We start from the raw sequence: 23,566 nt of genomic DNA on the forward strand, positions 1-23,566 counted from the left end.
ACCTAAAAATATCTGGAACTCCCTAGCTGAAAGTTGTAATGGAGTTCAGATAGAAATAAAGAACCAGTGTAGCATAATTCTTTTTCCACTTAGAAATTAAAATGGGTTGGAGAGAAGGACACTAAAAATTCAAATGATGGGGGGGGACTCCTGTATTCCCCAATATCCCCAATGTATGTGTATCCCACAACCTTAGGGACAGAGGGTAAAGAACGCAAGAGTGCAATGATGAGAGGGAGAAGAACAGTGTAAAAACAGGGGGTGCAGCTGTACAGTTATACTCTCTCCCATCCCCCCACCCTTTAATTCCATCCAAAATTCAGCGCCAAATACTGGGAGGGACAGCCGCATTTCTATTCAGGCAATGCTGAGAGTCAACTGATTTTATGGTTTATTGCATTCTGCCTGATTCAGGCTAATCTCTCTCCACTGCACAGGAGTAACGACCCTCTATCCTTTTAATGGTCTTGATGTTCCACTATTCAAAATATCCTTTCTTCTGCAATTTTGTTGTCTGATAGCCATTCCTAGTAATGTCTGTATTCTATTTCAGAGCCCCACAAACTGTTTTAGCTCTAACTAAAAAATTCAACTCAGTTATGGTAATATAAACTCAGGTGTGAAAATGACTGACTGAACTATTGGAAGCACTCTCAAGGTGCTCAAAGCTAGATTATGTTTTATAAATCTGAATAAGAAACACATTTAACTATACTGACAACAGAACTAATGATGCAATATCTTTTGACTATTTTTGCCTAGTTTGGTTTTTTTAAATCTTTACATAAAATCTAGCACACTGGTGCACATTCCAATAGTTATATTTGGTTTTGCTTTAATTCTAAACTAAATACTACAGCATTAGCCCCCTAGCATATTAGTAAACCATCTAATTGTTTAACTGGAAAAAATGTGTTTTATGTGGTGATATGCCATGCCATCTGCACATCAATTTTCAAAATCCTAGATGCACCCATGGGTGTTAAGGCTCTACCTTACCTTCAGATCATCCAAACTTTTGAAAGAGAAACCAAAAGCTATAACCTCTTTCACCTGTGACAGACAGACATTGCCTTGAGCAGTCCATGAGGTATGCAGCACCTTAGAAGAAAATGAATCGTCACACTGTGAATAAATCACTGCATTGCTGACTTTTTTGTCTTTCTTCATCTGTTACATTCAACCATTGCAAAGCTACCTTCCCTCAAAGAAGCTGTTACCCTGTATTAGTCTTCTACAGACTGAAAAATGCAAATGTGCAAATGCCATTAATTCAAATCCAAAATGATGCCTTCAGTCAGCAAAATTTCCAAATCTGGGCTGTAGTCATTTTAAAAATTGTTTACAGATCTGTAATACTTAGAGTGATGCAGTCAAAACTAGGAGGCCTAAAATTAGATCAGCTGGCTCTGTTTTCATTTACAGGCACACATGTGCACATCACTCCTTCCCTCTGTTTGCTCCATTCTTCTGAGCAGAGAGAGTACTGAAATCAAAACAGAATTCCTGTACAGTTAACCACCTTATGTACTCAAAAGAATGAAGACAGCAAGCAGAAACCTAACACAGAGCTGCCACAAATAAATGCAACAAACAAGATATCCTGCAACAGATTGTCAGTAATCCAGGATTTAATATATTGCATTCTTTCATTTCAGAAATACTTCTCATAATAAGTAGAAATTGCACACAGAAAAATAAGTAATAAGAAATCTTATATTTCAATGGTACTTTTTACAGGGTCATATTAAAAAAAGCAGAGACAGATCAGGTTGTAATCATCATTATTCTCTCTCATGCCACTTTTCACAAACTTGCACACCAGTATAACTCTGTTCAGCACTATGTATAGTGCAGTATAGCAATATAGTATACCAGAATGTCACTTATTCATACTAATGCCCGAGAAAGACTTAAAATGTCCTTAGTTGAGTGAACTGAACGACATGAAAAGCATCAATAAAAGAATTTTGCTGTGAGCAAATATGCCTATATTCTAAAGAGATGGGGAACTTGAAAATTCTTGGGGTGTTGATAACATACACGGTTGTATATGTAGGTGGTCTACACGGTTGAAAATTACTGGCAGGGGACAATGTTCTATTGAATTTGAGACTTTTGGTGTAAACATTACATTTAAACTATTATATATGTATGCTTCAAACCCTTTATTAAAAAGAGTGTAAATATTTTACAGAGTAACTCAAGAGGCAAGAGAAATCAGTGTTACAATTATGTCCACAAAGTTGAGCCACATCCTGGCCCTTTATAAGGCAGGTAAGTGTCCATAGACTGAGCAGTGTTTAGGATTTGTCAAGCACGTAGATCTCAAAGGTATCTCTGGCTTCTGCATTACTTACAAGGGGCAAAGAACCTGTTTTGTCCTCTGGATTATTTGGTTCTTACATACACAACTCCAAAGAAACTAAAAAAGCCACACATTCTGGACCATCTCTATAATCAAGTGCAATTGTTTAAAATATTTTACAACAGATGTCATCCTCAATTAAAAGAATGAGATTTGTCTCCTCCACTGAACGTAAGTCACAGTGTGCAATTTGTTAAGAGTGCCTTCATTTCTTTAGGCCTGCACTAAGGGTTTTTTGCCAGTTTGAGGAAATTACTCGTCCTTGCTGCACAGAGTTGAAACTTTTAAGCTTCATGTAACAACAATAGAAAGCTTTATAATAAACATACACATGTTGAACATATTACCTGTCAGGATGGGTAAAACATGCAGTCTCTGTAATCTCCAGGCCATTTTGGAGCTATTTTGGAGATAAGAAGTAGACAGAAAAGCAAAGCGGCAGTGTATTGCATGTTGCTCCCATACTGAATGTTACCTCAACTATAAAAACATCTTCACCAGTTTTAATTCTGTTATATCATACAAACTTATGCAAACCAACTTACACAATTAAGTATATGCAGTTGCTTGTTCTACAGGCTGAGAGGGTTAGCAGGAGGAGAGAAAGTAAATTATGCAAACTGAAGAACTGGAACATTCAGTTGGACTCAAAAGTGGTAACAATCCCCATGACACAACGCTAATTTCACAAATAAAATGGTTATCTCTGCATCTGATAAACTGAGCTTCAGTCCATGAAAACTTATATTACATTACATTAACACATTGTGTGTGTGTGTGTGTGTGTACACACTCTCTCTCTCTCTCTTTGGTTAAAGGCACAAATCTATCCTGCCTCCCATATGAGAAATAATCTGTGCCATAGGAAAGGAGTGTCCATGGCTCTGGGTTAATGACCATCTTAAACCCAAGGAAAAGCTACACAGCAAATATAAATATAGCAGTGTTTCAGCTTTGATGCTACAGGGTACACAGACATTTCCATAATGGACTACACCAGTGGTACATCTAGTCTGGACTTCTGTCTCCATCAATGACCATTATCAGATACTTTAGAAGAAGATGCACAGACTCCCCAAATGATGCCATAAATGCTACAGATGAAGTTTCCCCTAACCCATGCGTTTGTGGTTTACTTATCTCCTGATACATGAGATTTAATATCACTTACAAATGTTTTATGCTTCTCATAAGAATGCTCTCATTATCCATATCAAAATGTGTAATCCTTTTTGAAACTTTAGGAAGCTCTTAGTCTTAATGAAAGTTCTACAGGTTAAATTAACCAATGTGTAAAAAATCCCATTTTATTAGTTTCATATTTTTTTTTAATTTAATTTAATGGTCACTTCTTACATTTGGAGAAAAGGGAAAGAAAAAAATACTTTCTGTATATCTTTCACACATTTATAGAGCAATAAAAGTCCTTCAGTTGTTCTACTATTATGCCAAGCCAAATGCAGGAATGGCACATAGGGCAATGAAAGAACAAAACACAGTGCCTTCTGTCTTCTCAATACTAAATCTACCTGCAGTTGCAGTACACACACACACACACACACACACACACACACATACACACACACACACTACTGCATAGCTTACAATCTTTGGGTGCCTATAGACATGCTCATTCATGTTCTAATTAGGAAACATCAGAGCAGACTTGAAGAATGCTCTGCATTCTAATTAGAATGATCCAGTGTCATCTAACTGGCATGTGTATTAAGCCCCCACACATTTCAAATTGGCTGCAGGGGCATTTCATCTAAACCTTGTCAAATGAGCTTTAGATAAAGCGTCCCATGGCCATGCTGAACTGCACTAGGGGTTAATACACGTGACAGTGAGCCGTTTCAATTAAAGCAGCTGTCTGGGGACAGGTCTAATTAAAACACCTCCCTCCCCCAAGCACGCATATAGGCAGCCTCGGGTTACATCAGATGTCCACAAGAATGCATGCCAGTTAACAGCATCTATAAAAGTGAGGCAAGTACTTTAGAAACAAAAAAATGACTATTTCTAGTACAACTGTACTTCCTTCAACTTTTGATGACTATGAACCTACATTATGGATATATAAAGTTGGTTTTCATCACTTCGTATAGGAGACAAAGTCTGTGTTTACCTTAGCATGTTGCAAAACCTTATCTACTTTAGCAGATCTAGCTTTTCAAGACTGTAGTACTGGATAGAGGAGAGGAAAATTACCAATCCATGTGGACTGGGTGACTGAGATGTCATGGGCATGGAACAGTATGCAATTTTTGGCAAATGCCTTTTGCTAAAATTGTCTGTCAGAGAACTAAAATACAGAAAAGGCATATTTCACATATTTAAAAGAAAAACTATGTGTACGTGTATATCTGTTCTTTTAAGCATATATTTGGCATACAGTCTAAAACTTGAAAAGTGCCATTATTTTAATATATAGTTATTTAGCAATTTATTTTATGAGTGTGTTGCCAGATATTAATAATAGTGGAATACTGTTGAATCCAGATTTATTTTCCCCAATTTCTTTTTACTATCATTAGATCATAATCATGATCTTATATGGCAACAGAACCCTCTCCTGTCTTTTTATGCTTTATGAATAGTTCCATCTAAAACTGAAGGTTGATGCTTGGCAGCTCCAAATGTTTCATAGTTTCATAGTTTCTAGGGTCGGAAGGGACCTGAGCAGATCATCTAATCCGACCCCCTGCCATGGCAGGAAAGAATACTGGGGTCAAATGACCCCAGCAAGATGTTCCTCTAACCTCCTCTTAAACAACCCCAGGGTAGGAGCCTGCACCACTTCTCTTGGAAGCTGGTTCCAGACCCTAGCCGCCCTGACTGTGAAGTAGCGCCTCCTGATATCTAACCTAAATCTACCTTCTGCCAGCTTGTGCCTGTTATTCCTGGTCACTCCTGGCGGTGCTCAAGGAAACAGTGACTTCCCCAATGCCTGCTGATGCCCCCTGACTAGTTTATAACAGGCCACAAGATCCCCCCTCAGCCTTCTCTTTTGGAGGCTGAACAGGTTCAGGTCCCGCAGCCTGTCCTCATAGGGCCTGCCCTGTTGTCCTCTGATCATACGAGTGGCCCTCCTCTGGACCCTCTCCATGCTGTCGACATCCCTCTTGAAGTGCGGCGCCCAGAATTGGACGCAGTACTCCAGCTGCGGCCTGACCAGTGCCGCATAGAGGGGGAGGATCACCTCTTTGGACCTGCTCGAGATGCATCTGTGGATGCATGTAAAGGTGCGGTTGGCCTTCCTGACTGCCTCTCCACACTGCCGGCCCATGTTCATCTTGGAGTCAATGATGACCCCCAGATCCCTTTCCGCCTCCGTGCTGATAAAAGGGGAGTTCCCCAGCCTGTAGGTATGGTGCCGGTTGTTCCTCCCGAGGTGCATCACCTTGCACTTGTCTGTGTTGAAACCCATCCTATTCTTGTCCGCCCACCCTTGTAACCTGTCGAGGTCTGATTGCAGCCTGTTGCATCCTTCCAATGTACCCATGTCCCCCCACATCTTAGTGTCATCAGCAAATTTGAACAGGGTGCTTTTTACCCCCTCATCCAAATCGCTGATGAAGATGTTGAACAGTGCGGGCCCGAGGACCGAGCCCTGCGGAACCCCACTGCCCACGTCCTTCCAGGTTGAGAAGGACCCATCTACTACCACCCTCTGGGTGCGGCCCTCCAGCCAGTTGGGGACCCATTTGACTGTGTGGGTGTCTACACCACAGCCCCCCAGTTTCTTAATGAGAACAGGGTGAGAGACAGTGTCAAAAGCCTTCCAGAAGTCCAGGAAGATTATATCCACTGCTATCCCTGCATCTAACGATCTGGTGATCTGATCGTAAAAGGCCACCAGGTTGGTCTGACAGGACCTGCCACTGATGAACCCATGTTGGTTGCCGCTAAGCATGCACACCCCTGCTGGCCCCTCCTGGATGTGTGCCAGCATAATTTTCTCGAACAGCTTGCCTAGGATCAAGGTGAGACTAACCGGCCTATAGCTTCCCGGGTCCTCCTTCCTGCCTTTTTTGAAGATGGGGACCACATTGGCCCTCTTCCAGTCCTCTGGTACCTCACCAGAGCACCACAAGTGCTCATAAAGTTGTGCCAGGGGACTTGCAATGACCCCGGCCAGTTCCTTTAGAACTCTAGGGTGGAGATCATCCGGACCGGCTGACTTGAATACGTCCAACCCCTCCAGAAGCTCCCTAACTAAATCCTCGCTAACCCGTGGCCCAGGTGTGCCCCATGGTGTCCTGCAAGGGCCCCACATTACCCGGGACCTTCTTTTTACCCCCTACATATTTAAAAAAAGACTTCTTATTGTCCTTAATCTGGGAAGCTAGTCCCAGTTCCATCTCTGCCTTGGCCTTCCTAACTGCCCCCCTACATCCCCAAGCAACTACAGAATAGCCCTCCCTGGTGATGACCCCTTCTTTCCACTGGGTATAAGCCTCCTTTTTAGCAAGGAGACATTCCCGGATTCTTTTGGTGAGCCACAGAGGCTTGTGTGCTCTCCTGCTCCCTTTGATCCTCGTTGGGATTACCTCCCTTTGGGCTTGGAAGATTGTCTCCTTAAGGAGCGACCACTCTCCTTGGACACCTGGCTCCCCTCCCCCCCCCGGGACCTCGGAGCTTCTCCAACTATCCTTCTTAGCTCGTTGAAGTCTGCCCTCCTAAAATCTAGGGCCACTGCCTTACTGCATGCCTTTAAAGAGAAAAATTAATAATAAACTGCGGGCCTGTTTGGAAAATACCTGTGAAGCCTTAAAAAGTAAACTTCTCTGTGATTGGTATTATGTATGAATATAGGTGCGGCCAGCATTCCATTCTTATTTTTAGTCAGATGTACTCATTCATTTAAGAAGACACACAACATCAGTATCTTATTTTGCATTCTTGAATTATTAATGTTTCCTGCTATTGATGAATAACTTAATGACATTTATTTTCAAAGCAGGAGATACAGTTTCTCTACTGTTTCTGTTGCACTGTATTCTCAGTTTCTTTCTAAAAGAAGTCAAAATATGTATAATAAGATTTGCAGTAGTGTTCTAAAAGTATTAGTCTCAAAAAAAGGAGTGTTGGCTTTAAGCTCCAAGATCTGGAACAGTGCAGAAAATAGGAAGTGTTTTTACAGTAAAGCTAACACGGTACATCTAATTATTAATCAGATGTATATACAAGAATAGTTAGATGTACAGTTACTGCAGTTAAAACTGACATTAAATCTGAAAGGCTACAAACTGAAGACACACTTTGTCAATATGTTGTACCTTTTTAGATCTCACTTGAAGTGTGTTAGCATTACTGTAAACATACTTTCCTATTTCCTACACTAATCCACATCTTGTACCTTAAGCAGTTCCTTTGGTTTGCTTGGCTTTTTGTTTTTCTCCTCCTTTTGCCCACCATGTAATTCTTCCCACTGCTTCCCACCAAACCTGCTTATGTTTATATTGCTTTTCATGTACAGCATATGTGTATCTAATATAAATTTTGCTCCTCAGGAAAGGAAGTATGTCTTTAAGTCTGTAGGACACCTGTTACATTTATGATTAACAAATACATTTATAATAAGTAATTAACAGTTGTATTAATAATCTTGACAGAAAGGGACAGTTATTTGATAATGTAAAACAGTATGTATGGGGAAATTCTCCCAAGTGTACCGCTACTTTATGAGGCACAAACATATTTTCTGTGAGTCATCAAAAAACACTACTGTACAACAGTAAGTGTTAGAAAGTTTATACAAAAGATACAGAAAAATCAGACAGCTTTGAAGAATGTACTGATAAGGCCTTGACTCCAAATCCAAATTTCAAGACAAATTAAACAATATATACTTTTTCCAGGTGTCTAGAATAAATTATGTTAAAGGGGTTTAGGGGACTGGCAACATGGGTCAGAACCTTTCACTTCTAAGTCAGTTTCAGACTTGACATAGAAGCCACTTCCCCAACATACACCTCATACATTTCATTAGCTCGCCTGTAGTTTCTATTGCACAGGTACACAGTTACAGAAGACTTTAATTGCAAGCTGAGAGACGTTCAGTCATCTATAACAAGGTTATATGATCTGCGTACACATAACGAAAACTACTGAATTGTTGCTAGTCTCAGGACAAAAAGATCCAGAAGTCAATGAGCACAGAAATGTCAATCTTTTCATCTGTAAACATGGCCCTTTCAGATAAGCTATGGTATACTGACAGAACAATGTAGCCAAGTTTGCACTGACACTATCCATGCTGTACCTATCAAGTGTATCAACAAAAAGAATCAGTCTCCAAGGCTAACGATTTGGCATTTTTCATGAATACTACAACAATCTATATATATTAAAAAAAGGTTTAGGTTTCACTCAATATCTACTCTAGATAGTGTCTATCTTTCTCTAAATACTTTCAGAAGTACTTAATTCCGTTACTGGGACTTTATTAGCTTCCAAACATATTAGATCAATTTTGGACTACTTCTATTATCAAGCAGATGCTTCCAAAACCAATGTGAGCTACCATGGTTCATATGAACATCCATAGGAATTATACATTCCTGGAAACATGGCAAGAAACGTGGTTTGAAAAAACATCAGCTCTTATTAGAAAATGAACACAGTCTTAAATAAATGGGGAAAATGAGAATGGAACAATATGGCAGGTCTAGATTAACAGAAGAATGTGCTTGCTAGGGCAGAGGTCCCCAACCACCCAGTGCCAGGCTGCAAAGGGGTGGCTGCCAGGTCATAGCGTAAGGCCCCCACTTGGACCCTCATCTCTCCGCCTGGGAGAGGGGCTTCCACTGCCAGCAGTCACATGTGGAGTTAAAGCTGGGCGGATGAGCAGCCCCAGGAGGGAGGCAGCTGGCTCCACGTGCCCTGTCCCACTCTCATGCTGATCCACCGTACAAAAAAAGTTGGGAACCACCGTGCTAGGGGCTCAAATTTGAACTCAGGCATTGCTCACAAGAGTTTTAGGCTGCATTCTTAACTCCCACCTAAAAGTGTCTTCCTGAGTTGACTGATTTCTGGCTGAATATTAAACCTCTAAGCCCCAAACACCAACTATTACTTCATAATTACAAAACATCTAAATTTACAGTACATATTCCAGCCTCTGGATTAGCATCTTTTAATGTTCTTTCACAGGTGGTTCCAATGTTTTAAAAACGCTTTATTGTGTGCCCCAAAGTTTAAGCTCTTCTGTGTTAAAAAACACAGAAATTGAAGATACTAAACACAAGAAAGGAAGGATAAGTGAAACATTAGTATTATAAATGAATCTACAAGGTTCTGGTTTTTTTCAAACTGACATCAAGAATGGCAATAGGAAAGAAGTAGGTGGCACTGGAGTAGATGTCAGTGGAGCAACATAAGTTGAAAGTACTGAGTTTTGATGAGAAACTTGATGAGGGGAGAAGACACTTGGCAGAGATGTCATTCCTGATGCAGAGAGTAAAGGCCAGAAGAAAAGATGGAGAGGAGGAGTCACAAAAAACAAAGTTTGAAAAATAACCAAGCTAGAAGGTACAAATTTGGGAGCGCAGGGCAGAGGTGTAACCGAAAACTTGAGCGCCCTAAGAGACAGGTGTACACAGGGCAGCATCAATGGCTGTGTTGGCAGTGGTGCACCAATGGTGGGTCTGGTAGCACATCTGCTTCTATTTTTGTGCTGCTCCACCCCCACTGCTGGCCTACAGACCAGCCCCACTCCCTTCATTACTCTGACACCAAGAAATGAAAGATCAATCTAGTCCCCCTGTTTTATGTTCCAAAACCTACTTGAGTTTTTCTTTTATTAAAATATGATAATGTTACCCTAAGGAAACACAGACTGCAGATATATAACACCAAAACTATGGTATAGTTACTATATCTTCTTGCATACAACATATAGCCCCCTGCACAAAAAAAAAAATGCATGAAATTTCAGCACATATGTGAGAAATACAGTAAGAGTACTTTCTGTCAGTTACAGGAAAAGTGAAAGTAAAATCTGCACATGACTCTCAGGATGGCTCTGCTCCCTAGCTGCTGCTACTCAGTTACTTACTACAAAGAAAGATCGTTTTCTCTTTATTCTGCCTTTCAAAAATGAGGTGCATATTATATTCTGGGATGCACTATATGTGAGAAAATATGGTATAATGAATAAACATTAACATTTAGTTAGAAAGGCAGGCTTTCTAGAATAAAAAGATTTCTGAATGGATCTTTGATACAAATGTTTCTCAAAAACAGATAGAAAGTGACAAAAGCCCACCAAAGTTATTCTCATCTAACCTGAAAAGTTATTTACCAATTATATGCTGATATGTCTGGATTTAGAGTAGAAATCCCAAGATATAAATGAAACTACCTATTTGAAGCCAGATCAGCTAGAACATAAAAAGGTCTTCCACAGCATGGATTTGCTTAACCAACATTGTTCATTTACACTGGATACCATGAAGTTACCTTCAAACTGATTATGGCAGGCTCTTTTAGGTACTCTACAAAAATACAGATCCATTACTTCACAGCAGGGAATGAATAATGGATAATAGTTTTCAATGTTTTTTGCACCATCCTTTGCAAAACAAGGGTTAAATGAGATCCGATAGTTAACGCAATTAATTTTAGGAAGTAGCACAGGCCAAAATAAGAAAGAACACATTAAAAAATAAGTTACATGTACTGAAATCAACAGGACTTGACGAATTTCCCCTCAGAGTACTTTAAAAAAAACTAACCAAAGCAGTCTTTTAACCACTAGAAGTTATCTCCAAGAACTCACAGAGGATCAGGGAGATCCCAGAGGAATAGAGAAGAGCAAACACAGAGCCAGCTTTATAAAAGGAAAAAATAAGGACCGAGGGAATTATAAACTAGTCACTTTCCCTATAATTCTTGTAAAGATTCTGGAATAAATTACTGAATTATCACTCTAGAACAGGGGTGGGCAAAATATAGCCTGTGGGCCACATCTGGCCTGCCAAAAGATTTGAGCCAGCCCATGGGTGGATGGCTGCCAACTCACTAGATGTGGACCATGGGCAGCCAGCAGCTCTGGCCACTGCATGGTGGTAGGTGGGCGGGTGGGCCTGCTTTCACTCAGCAGCATCAGGCATCAGCTATGCACCCCTGGGTCTTCCACTGCAGCACACAGGTGGTGGCATCAGCTGTGGACACCAACAGCAGGTTCAGGAGCCCAGACGCAGAACCTGCCTGTGGCGTCCACAGCCAACCTTGCCCGGAGCCCCGACTCAGAATCTGCCAGTGGCGTCAGCTGTGGACCCAGGCAGGAGCTGCTGCTGTACTAGGCAGGTAATAGCATCTCTCTCTCTCTCTGTTTCTCTCTCCTTCCCTCCCTTCAGAACCTGGGCGAAGCTGCAGTTCACCAGGAACCCTGACACTCAGCTGTGGACCCAGGCAGGACCTCATGTCTTTCTTTCCAGGTGGGCGTCAGCCATGATAGTGCCGGCAGCTTCCGACACCACAGACCACCCAGCGCAGTAGCAGCTCCTGCCTGGGTCCACCAAGCGTCTGGGCTCCTAGGGCACGTGCAGCTTCAGCCAGGTTCTGGAGGAAGGGGGAGGGAGAAAACAGGAGTGAGAGAGGGGAGGGGAGGGGAGAGACTGAGAGAGCAAGTGGCAGTGACAGAGATGAATGTGGCCCTTGACACCCATTAAGTGGCCCTCCAGCCAAAATAACTGCCTACCCCTGCTCTAGAAGCATCCTGATAAATTAATAAGAAACAGCACACCTGGATATTTTATTCTGAGTGTAGATTTGGGAGGTCTCTGCTGCTTTGACATGACTCAGACTATAGCTATCACAAGTTACCCTGGTAAAAGCTGACAATAAAGCACTCATATCCTTTGGAAGCTACTTTATACCTCTTGTTAACTTGCCTGGATGGTGCTAGAATGAATGCAGGTATATGCGAAAAGTCTTTTGCAGGCTCCAAGAGTCCCTCATGTATAGGGAGAGCAAGCTTGCAAGTAATGTAGTGTACAAGACATTCACAAGTTTGAGGCATACTTGTAGAGGTATATTTATTATCAATGCCTGGACCATCTTGAAGTCAGTGACCAAAGCAATGTCAATGGTTGTACCATCTCATCAGAAGACGATGAGAAGATTGCGATAGGAAAAAGCCAGTTTTTCCCCCTGTAGTTTTCTTTCCTATAGATAATGCTGGCTAAAATCTTCTAACCTTACATACATACATATAATAAGAATGGGATCCCTAAGAACATTCACTGAAATAAGAATTCAAATGTACAGTTTTATTATGAGATTTATTTATTTTTCTTGGACTATATAGTATGTTTTATAACAGTAGTGCACATGCATTTTATAATTTAGGTATCATCACATATTTGCATGTTGGCATGTACTTCACTTTCCCTACCTCTTCTCTTTTGTTGTTATACTTCTGAAAAAATCAAATTAAGGCTATGTTAAAAGTCCATTACTGTATTATATAGTCAAGCACTCCAAAATTAGCAAACAGATCCATTACTTAAGCACTGTTTGCACAACCTTAATTTATCCCTCTTGTGCACATGCATTAAGATACCATCTTTAATTACATGATTACATACTTTTTTGCACCCTGGTCTGGGGATGAATTATAGAGACCATGAGCTGTTTAATAGAGAAGTTGGATGGGATGGGGAGAATGAGGCAGTCTTTCTACAGGAAAAGAAAGGACAGTCTCAGGGTTAAAGCAGTTCAGTACAAACCTGGGAAACTGGATTCTGTCTCAATTTCTGCCACAGAGATCCCATGTGATACAAGGCAAGTTGCTTAAACCAAACTTTTTAAAGGGGGTCAATAAGCATCTGCTTTTCCTTGCCCATGTACCCAGCTTGATACCCTGAGGTCTGACCGGAAAAGTGCTGAATGCTCATAGCTGCAACTGAAGGCAACAGGAGTTGTGCTTTAGAACTGAAATGAAACATTTTGTGAAATGTTATATGGTATTCCTAAAAATCAGGTTGAAGGTGTCTTAAAGTGGGCATTAATATCCCTGTGCCAAAATTCTCCACCTGCACAATAGAGATCACTCCACACCTTTGCTTTGCAATGGTGTTTTGTAAATTTATAAATGTTTTTGAAAGACTCAGATACTAGAGTGATAAGCATCAAAAGAAAACCCTTAAAGACATTAATAGTGCAAGGTTTAGAGAAGGGTTTGAATAGGGTAAAGTAAATAAGACATGAAACCACGCATTGACTGATGAGAGGAAAACAAAATACCGGATAGCTGTTCATTACTTGTGCACACTGTCCATTCAGTGCACTCATGGCGGGGCGGGAGGGGAAGGGATATGATGATGTAATTATACCGACTCATAATTAGGGAACTACTTACGTTGCGGTTTTGTGGATTTCATGGAAACTGAAATCTGGGACTGTTCACAACAAAAATCGACAAAAAAATCCTTAATAAAAATACAATGCTAGCTCCCCAGTGGGAGCCAGAGGTCCTTGCTGCTGGGAGAAAAAGCCACCAGCTGGTGGGGCTGCATGAAGGGCAGCAGACAAGATGGTGGATACCCCCCCCATCCCTCCTCCACCAGGGTCTCTCCACCAATCAGCACTGAGGGGTGGGGCCACATGAAGAGCAGACAACAGTCAAGATGGTGGCTCCCCCTCCACCCCCAGCCTCTCTACCAATCAGTGCTGAACAATAGGGCCACTGTGAAATTACTGCAGAATTCAAGCTATAGGCCATGATCAACCTAGGAAAATCGGTAAGAACCCCCACAAGTTTGGTAGATCCCTACCCATAATGTATACACACATGTGATGAAGTACAAGTGACCTTAAACCTAACCTTTCCTAACCACTGAGTCAGGACTCTCAAACTCCACCAATATTCTTGTAACATCAGTTTTTGGACATAATTTCATATATATTCTTTAATTAAAAAACACCACAGAAATTTTATCATGCAGCATTCATCCACATACGTCTTCAAACAGACCGAAACCTTTAAATACCCCCTACACATTTACTACTTGAGCTAACAAAGTAATTGATAGAAATAAGAGATTTTTTATCCTCTGTAAAGGCCAGCACTAGAAAGGACTGAAGTAACTTGGCCCATAGATTTCACATATATTTGCTGGCAGCAGAGGAATTATGGGATTCAGAGACCTTCCAGGCTCAGAAAGCTCTTCTGTCCTATATGCTCCAACCTGTGCTGCTGTCAGCTCTTGCTTTAACCCAGGGGTGCTCAGCCCTACAAGCCAGATCTGTCCCCTGAAGCTATGTCACGTGGTGCACAGGGCTCCCCAGAGTGCACAGGGCTTGATCCTAGTGTGTGGAGGCTGTGCTGGGGTGGCACAGAGCCCCTGGGGCTGATCCTGGCCAAGAAGAGGCACAGGCACCAGGGAGCCCTGGAGCCTGATCCTAGCATGGGGGTGCCCACACTAATTCAGATTCTAATGCCAGTCTCCTTGCCCAGTAAGTCTTGACATTGGCCCTCTCAACCCAGCATCTCAGTCATCCTCACCTCAGTCTCTCCTGGAAGGGAGATTACTCTGCTTCCTAGTTTCCAGTTACCTGTGCCAGCCGGTCCCAATTCTTTCCCCAACAAACTAGCCTTTGACTTCCAACTCCAGTATTCCTCACTGGCTCTTCTCCCAGTTCTAGTTCCCATTCTCCGAGCTTCTCATTCAACATTAGTGTCTCCTTACCCTCCAACTCATTGCCCTGGTGGCCCAGGTTCCGCACTACCCTCAGCTACTTGTGACAGGTATGTCCCTTCCCACTTCACTTGTTTCCAGTTCCATTTTCCTCATCTTTTCATTGTGTCTGCACTTAAGCTCCTCATCCTGTTTTCAATTTTCACTGCACCCACCTATTTTTGGATCCTCTTTTCCATCCATGACTCCCAAGTGAAGTCTCCTCATCCAGCCAGTCCCAGTTTTATCCCTGCCCTGCCTCCCCTCCGCCCAAACTCCTAATCCAAATCTGCTCCTTGCTCTCAATTCCAATGCTAGCCTCATTCCATCACAGATCAGTCATTACAGAGAATGGTCAGCACTACCCTGCTAATCCTGAGCTGCACCATGCTGGACTGTTAAATGGGGATGCCATCTACCACATACAGGTGGTGTGGCAAAATGCCATATACTCATCAGCAATGGTCAGCAATGATTTGGTCAGAAATAGAAGCTGTTAGGGGACAAAGCATATTTACTGAGGATGGAATATTTGGCTATCTTACCTATTAAGCTGTAGCAACTGCCTACTAAACACATGAAAACTGAATATTCAGAGGTTTGTATCTTGGCCAAATTTGGGCAGATTTTCATAGAATCACAGAAAGCTAGGATATGAAGGGACCTCAGGAGGTCTAGTCCCCTGCTCAATGCAGGACTATCACCAACTAGATCATTCCAGCCAGGGCTTTATTGAGTTGGGCCTTAAACACCTCCAAGAATGGAGATTCTACCACCTCTCTAAGTAACCCATTCCAGTGCTTTACCATCTGCTTAGTGAGCAAGTTTTTCCTAATATCCAACCTAAACTTCCTTTTGGTTGTTAAGCAGAAGGTACATCCCTGACTTGAAAGTACCCACTGCAATATTTCAAGTCCCTGTTTCCAAAGTATGGAACACAAGAGGTTTCCAAAGAAAATACTGACAGAAGTTTTGCAACACTAGAAATAACTTTTGGCTGAAAAATTCTTAAAAAAAAAAAAATCAGCCCAAGGAAAACATCTGTCATGATATCTTTCAGGCCAAGTGGCTGAAGTTTGGCAAAGTTATAAGCTAGTGAAAAAAAAGGAAAGGGAAGAGTTGGGTAGGAGCTGGCTATTCTATCACCTACCTATAATTAAGCAAAAATAAATGCTAATGCATACCAAAAATGGCTTCTGTTGATTACTACTTCCTCCAAAAAGTTTTAAATACCTACTGTACTTTGGAATTAAATCGTGTTTGCTAAAGTGAACAGAAAATTTGCCATTGGCTTCAGTGGAAGCAGAAGTAACCCCTTAGCATCTCTCTCAGCATCAGTTTGCTTAAGATAAAAGGTAAAAGTTAAGCTAAAAGTGAAAATGAACAAACCACACATCTTTCACAGGGACAATCACACAGAAAAAATATATTTTGTAGGATGAGGCTGGTTGTGGAGGAAGGGCGGGGACACAGCACAAAGAATTAAAAAGGTATTTTAGCAAAGTATTGAATACTAAATTCTTTAGTATTTGTCACTCTTCCCCAGCAGCAGGTTTCTGTTCTGGAAAGGCACTTAAACATATACTTAACTTTATGTGAGCAACTGGTCCTGTTGAAGTCAAGAAGACTACTCATGTATTTATTTACTCATGTATTTTAGTACTTTGCTGGATGGGAGCTTACGTGTCTATAACCCCATACCCACTGTACAACTTTTATAGCGCAATAGGGATAAAGTAATTTATAGTTAAAAATGCTCTTTCCCTTGATATCTTTTCAAAATGCAGACTCAGTGCAGCACATTTAAAAGCAAACAATTGAACAATGTTTGTTATTTCAACAACATTCCAATATGTGGCCCCCTTATAAAAAATGCAAAAGTTCTACATCCCTAGGTTCCCAAAACAGTAACCCTGTGACCAGCAATTGCTTTTTACATGGTGCCCACATACTGAACACTCAAACCTCCTGAATTAAATCATTGTGTAACCTCAAATCTGGATTTTGCAACTAGTGAGATCAACCTACCAATTCTGCTGTCACATTTAGATTTTAAAACTGCCCTCTGCAGCCTTAAAAATAGTTTAGGGTGGCAGAAATCATTACCATGTCAACTTCCCAGGATACACTCCAAATGCTTGTGAAATAAGGAGCTCTAGAATGAACAGCTAATGAATGACTGAACCCAAAATCTGCCAGTGAGTCAGTCTGAGGTTGCCTTGAGCCAAGGAAAGCTGACTTTTGAATCTGGCTCTCAAAAAATAAAAAGTAGTAACAGAACAACAGAACAATGAAAAAATGTGGGTGAACTGAATATCAGGATACCCTATAATCATAGTTTGAAAAACAAACTCACTGACTCTGTCATGAGGAAATGTGTCTTTCTAAGTGAGACAGTCCTAACTGTAAGTTCTGTCTGGATCTAAGCTTTAATTTTCAAAAACAATTAAGCTTCCCTTCCATATAGCTGCAAAGATAACCTTTCTAATGTGAGCCAATGCAATTCTGTTTTCCCTAGTTTATAAACAATGAGCTCCAGAACCTCTGCCACAGACAGCAGCCAAGTCAAATGCACTGGTCAGTTTCTCTCTTATTAAACAGAAACAAGTAAAAACCAAAACAGCATTCATTTCCTTCTGCACATGCTCAAGAAAAGATTCTGAACCAAGGCAGACACTGTTAGGAAGAACAGGGAAGAGAATACCTTCTCCCTAACTTAGCAGCCATCAAACTCAGGGGAGAACAAAGATAGAAAAAATCCCCATCTTCCTGCAAACCACCAGCTAGCAGGGATCAAACTGACAAGACACCTTCCACCCAGGCTCATACAAAAAACGAGTGGATAAAGGAGTTCCATCTCCTCTACATCTTGGGGATTGAAGAAGAACTAGACTTCTCAATAGGGTGTTGATCCCATACAATTAAACTCAATACAGAATTTACAATTATCTTCAATTAGTGTTGAATCAAGCCTTAGGGTAATTTATTTTGACTCTTCCATCTTTTGGATTAAGTTTCTCAACTGTAGGCTTGTATCTCTGATTAGCAGGCATCTGATCATTTTATTCTGCCAAAGCTCCCACTGAGTTCCCTAGGATAAAAGTATTCTAGAGATGACCTGGTTAAGAGGACTGCTGGAATACAAATATTTATTTGCATACATTGGAGAACTGAATAGTTTTTCGTCTGAATCTAATTTTGCCTATGATATAATGTTACCCTTTTACCTAAGTTCTCTATTACATTGTTGTCCCTTTTTATTGTTTGGCAATACTTATATAACAAAATCTACAAATGTTTAATGTTAGCCAGAAAAAAAGCATAGTCTGTAAGTAAAGGTATATAAAGAAGACACAGCTGTAGATTCTGACCTTACACCCTCTAAACTCAATTTATGGAGATTTGTTGTTCAGTGCAGTAGGTGTAGGCTCCTAATCTGAATTAATCTACCTTTAAGGCAAGGGAATCAAGAAGACATATCCTGCCCCAAGGAGATAACAAAAGTGGATGTTAAGAAAAATGTGGGTCCTTTTCCTCTAACAACGTGGATGAGCCTTATTTGGTGTTGGCACAGCACGAATGTTAGAGGGGCTATTGTTGAATACAACTTTCCCATCCATTATTTGAGTGGAGTGGCCTGACCCTAGAATCAAGTCACCACTCTTTCACTAAGGAAAAAAAAAAGTCCTCTGATTTGTCTCTATTCATCTTCCCTTTGTAATCTTTGTTCTTCAGAGCTACCATACTACTCTTTTTTAGTGTTTTACTTAACTGTGCTATACCTGTTTGGTATAGAGTTAAATTCAGAGGAAATATTTCTATTCATCCACTTTAGATTTGTTGTTAAGATACTTAAAATGGATGATTTGCCCCCGGGGTCAGATAAGAGGGACAAAGAGAATGCAAGAGAGAATTCTCATAATCTTCACAACTGAGAACTTGCCAAAGGCTACCATAAATGATATATAAGAAGCTGTAAAATATACCTATTTTTTCTTAAAATAACTTTTTTTTAAGTAAAAGTTAATTGATGATAGCATATATACATGTATTTCTTTAGAAAAACACTTGCTCTGGATCTGTCTATAACAGATCCATTAAACTCTTGATTAAAACAAAAAGAAAAGAAAGGAACAATGTATATATCCCCTTTTCCACACTTCAAAAATCTCCTATCCTTGTGTAGAATTCCTGTTACCAACGCTCATTTCCTTGGGCAAGAATCACATTCTGTGCAATGAGACCCAACTATTTAAACTGAGTAGTGTATTTAAGCAATAGTTTGTATTAGCCAATTGTTACATGTGCATTTAGGTTTGTTACTAACACTGCATCTTGGATACGTAAAAACAATTTGAACTGACAGAATATATAATGAAATAATTTTGTGTTTTGCAAACATTCCCAAATAGAAGTGTCTATCACTCAGCATGTGATGTGCATGCACGCATACCCCCCCACCCCTTCGCAGCAATCAACAACTAAAAAAAGAGTGGGTTCTGTAGAAAGAAACCCTTCAACCACTATAAGTTTCCATTACAAAACACCCTAAGCACATGCATGCATCTTGTTTCAATAGTTTATCTTACAACAGTGGTCAACATTTCAAACATAAGAATTATTCTGCATTCCTATGATTAAAAAAATACATCATTTGAGTCAAATATCCATATTATTTTCCATGTTCTGAACTCAACACAACTTTGTACAGAAGTTGGAAAGACATTTCTCAAAGAGAACCAAAGATTCAGGTGTCTGCCCTGGGAAGGGTATTGCAATTGTTGTAGAAATACCCCATAAGAAAGACAAAACCAAACCATTATGGAACTAGGGAAAAAAAAAGAACTGCAGTGATGACAAAGATGTTTCTAGTAAGAAACTTTAGAAGATGCAATACAAAACAATCTGGAAGATAGCCCATATAATGACATTCCACAGCAGCAGCCAACTCTTTCTGAATTCTAAATTATGTTCATCCATAACTGTGAGCTACAAAACTACTGTTTAGTAATCATCCAGTCAGTGGTTTAAAAGTGATCCACCTAAAGTGTTATACATGCAGTAATCCATATATGAGCAATACATATTTCCAGCTGGTAGTTATAATGAATGGGAGATGAAATGCATTTAAATCGAACAGCACCATCTAGCAGGCCCCCCATAACTTCACTTAGGAGGGTAGTTATTACTTGGTGACAGCTCAGTTTGACAGGCCTGACTTAGTGCATTAAGGATTTTATACTGCATATTAAATTAGTAGGTGCCCTATTGGTGAAGGAGTCTGGAGAAAAAGTGAAGCAGAGAGAAAGAGAAAACACTGTAAAGTGTCAGCTTTAAAAAACAAAAATAGTTCTGCAAGAACTTCATGACACAAGCCATAAAGAAAGTAAAACTAAAATGACTCTTAAGACCACCATTTTTCAAGTCAGATTCCTCCAATGGTCTCCTACACAGTTTAATCATTTTACTGTCCAATTTTGGAATTTGTTAAGTGGACAAGGGCAAACTGTGGAAAGTACCAAGCACAAAAGAGCTAAAATTTTACACACAAAATTCTTCAACACAAGTCACACAAAACTACACAGGGTCTTTTGGCCCTAATATATATAATCACTAAACACAATTTTTTTTTTTTTTTTACCTATATCACCAGAAGCACCACCGGTTGATTAGGCTTTGGCATTAAAGTTGTATCACAAACTCCGCTGCTGCAATGAGCATGTCTAGCCAACAATATGACCTCTACCTTTGCGTACTTCCTTATTACAAAATTATACATGTGCTTTCCAAGTATCAAGGTACAACAGTATTTTAAGTCCCTTTAAGCATTTCCCAAAGAGGTGCCGGGCCTGCTCCTGCTCCAGCTCCAGGAAGCGTAGGGGCCAGGCTCTGAATTAGGAAGTCTCTGAAATGCTGCAGTGAGGAAAACTTTTAGGTGAAGGTTCACGGCAAGCTGCCTCCAGGGAAACTCCTCAGCCCCGCCTGGACTATCCATTTCCACGGGACATGACATGCTGGGCCTGTGTGCACCAGACACATGCAATCATCTTTTCCAGCTAAGGGGCTCAAGGGCTTCATCCCGAGTTTGTGCAGGCTGCAGCCGGCGCCAGCCACCTCAGCCGCGCTTCCTCCTCCCGCTCCCAGCTCCCGGCAGCCGGGCTCTTCCTCCCGCTGCGCGGAGCCCCCTCAGGCTGGCGGGCCGAGGCCGCGAGGCCGGCAAACTTGCAGGGACGCGGCCAACTTGCAAGCCACGTTTCCTAGGCGGCGGGAGCGAGGGGTCGCGCCTCACCTGCCCGCGCCCGGGAGGCGAGAGAGAGGGAGCCCGCTTTGCCCCGCCGTGCGGCCCGGGGAGAGGAGGGCAGGGGAGCTGCAGCGGGTGGGGGGGCGCCTGCTCCGGCCCCGGCCCCGCTGTCACCGCCGGAGCCAGCGACTTCGCGTCTGCCCCTTCCCAGCGGAGCCGCCGCCGAACAATGCGGCGGGGCAGGGGCGGCAGCGGCTCCCGGGTAAAAGTTGAGCGCGGCGGAGTTGCGGGAGCCGCGGCCCCCCCACCCCACCCCACCCCCGGCCAGGCCTCTTTGTTACCAAAGTTGGTGGGAGCCGCCCCCCGCGGGCCGCGCCGTCCCGCCCCGCTCCCGCACCCGCGCACCCTGCCCGGGGGCCCCCGGCAGGCGCTTCGGCCCGCGCTGCCCCGTCCCCCGCTGCCCGCAGGAAAGTTACTTTGCGCAGGGGCCGCGCGGGGCAAGCGCCCGCGCCCCCGTCCCCGTCCCAGTCCGCGTCCCCGCCCCGCGCGTTGCTGCGCTGCGCTGCGGCCCGGAGGGCTGCACTCACTTCTCCCTGGCCTGGCTGTCGGACGGGACGCTGCTGTTGCTCTTGCCTTTGCCGTACATGCCTGCAGAGAGCTCCGACTGTCACGCACCTGTCAACCCATCACAGCCTCCCCGGGAACAGCCCCGTCACCATGGAGACGCCGCCACACACACACGCTATTGGCCCGCCGCTCGCCGGGCCACGCCCCCCCACGCCCTGACTGACAGGCCGAGACCAGGACGGGCTGCTCCCTCCTCCCCCCGCGCGGCTCCTCCTCCCCCCTCCCTGCTCGCGCACTGCCTTCCCCGGCGCAAGGGGGAATTAGAAACGGTTCTAGAAGGATTTTAAACAACTGGCTGTTCCGTGCGCTCGGCGTCCGCCCCCCGCGCCTGCCGGAGAGGGAGAGCGCCGGGGAGAGAGCGAAAGTGCGGACTGGATCCGCCGCCAGCAGCACTCGGCGCCGCCAGCCGCCCCGGCCCCGGCCCCAGCCCCGCCGCCGGCCCCCTCCCCCACCTCTGCCTGCAGAGCGGCCCCTGCGCCCGCCCCCACACAGCGGTCAGGCCCCCGGGGCAGAGGCCGGGGGAAGGGGCTGGCTGTGACAGTGGCTTTGGTGCCCCTCCTCGAGGCAGGTGACCCCGACTTCCCTACAGGCTTCTGCTGGTCGCACCCCCCCACGGAAGGGTCCCCGTGGAACCGGGTCTCCAGGGCCCAACTGCAGGATTTGCTGTTCAGATCTACAGGGGGGGGCCAAGGCACACAGCCACAAGTATCTGTGGCCCCAGGGACGCCCTTTCCGTGGAGAGGACCCTCCCCTGGTGCTGTTGCCCATGACCTTGGGTGGCCCCCCAACAGGCTCTCTGGGGAGTGGGACCCTGTAGAGGCCGGTGTCTTGCGCACGCTTGCCTTTTATCCACGTGGGAGCCATCCCATGGGACATCTAGCGCATGACACCAAGCACGCATGTAAACCCTGCTTTAGACGGGGCCAAAGTGTGTGCAGCAACTCCTGCCCTGAAGTGTTTGCAATGTAAAAACAGCGCGCCCATAATTAGTGCCACATAAACTTTGAGGAGGTAGGTGGGATAGTCCAGACCCCTGTGCTGGTTACATAGTCCACCAGCATCCATTTGTCATCATTAGTGCCTAATGGCCCAGAGCAGCAGAAAACCCATCTTCCGGTATCTCAGTTGCTAACACAAAAAATGCTGGGGAGGTACCACTACTGGAGGCTTAGGAAGGTGTTAGTGGCTAAGAGGAAGAAGTGGATGAGAGGAGTACTGGGAGTCAACAGGAAGGTGTGAAATGCTTCAGGGTCACTGAATATCTACATTAAAATTACATGCCTGTCAGTAAACTTCTCTAATGTAGACCTACCGTGTTGACATGCTATGGGATTTATGCTATTGTAACTCATTGTATTAATTTACTAGATTAACTAGTGCCTCAAAAAGTCCACTTTATATCTGCATTGGGGGGTTGTATCAATACATATTTCACTGATACAGGTGGTATGAAAACAGAATTATGGAATGGAAACAAGCAATGGTGAGAATGGAAGATATGGGGAAAATGACAGGAAATCAAAATGGAAGGTAGCAGTGGAATAGAAGGGGGAAGAAGATAGTGTAGGAGAAGAAAGAAACCACAGGGGTGGAGAAACAAACTGGGAAACAAGAGGCCAACTGAATCTGGGGAAATGATAA

At 43.0% G+C, this 23,566-nt stretch overlaps 1 protein-coding gene across 2 annotated transcripts in view; it reads right to left on the reverse strand.

The window, feature by feature from the left end:
- SSBP2 (single stranded DNA binding protein 2) overlaps nt 1-22,028 on the reverse strand; it is a 319,456-nt gene extending 297,428 nt beyond the window's left edge. For both annotated transcript variants that reach the window (XM_090038193.1, XM_090038192.1), the window contains exon 1: nt 21,886-22,028. In XM_090038193.1, coding sequence (XP_089894319.1) covers nt 21,886-21,944 — 59 coding nt within the window. In that variant the 5' untranslated portion in view covers nt 21,945-22,028. The remainder of the gene's footprint in view (nt 1-21,885) is intronic.
- Between the last annotated feature and the right edge of the window lie 1,538 nt (nt 22,029-23,566).

Source organism: Crocodylus siamensis, chromosome 3, assembly GCF_052110815.1.
Source record: "Crocodylus siamensis isolate JL-2025a chromosome 3, ASM5211081v1, whole genome shotgun sequence".
NCBI classification, from domain to species: domain Eukaryota; kingdom Metazoa; phylum Chordata; order Crocodylia; family Crocodylidae; genus Crocodylus; species Crocodylus siamensis.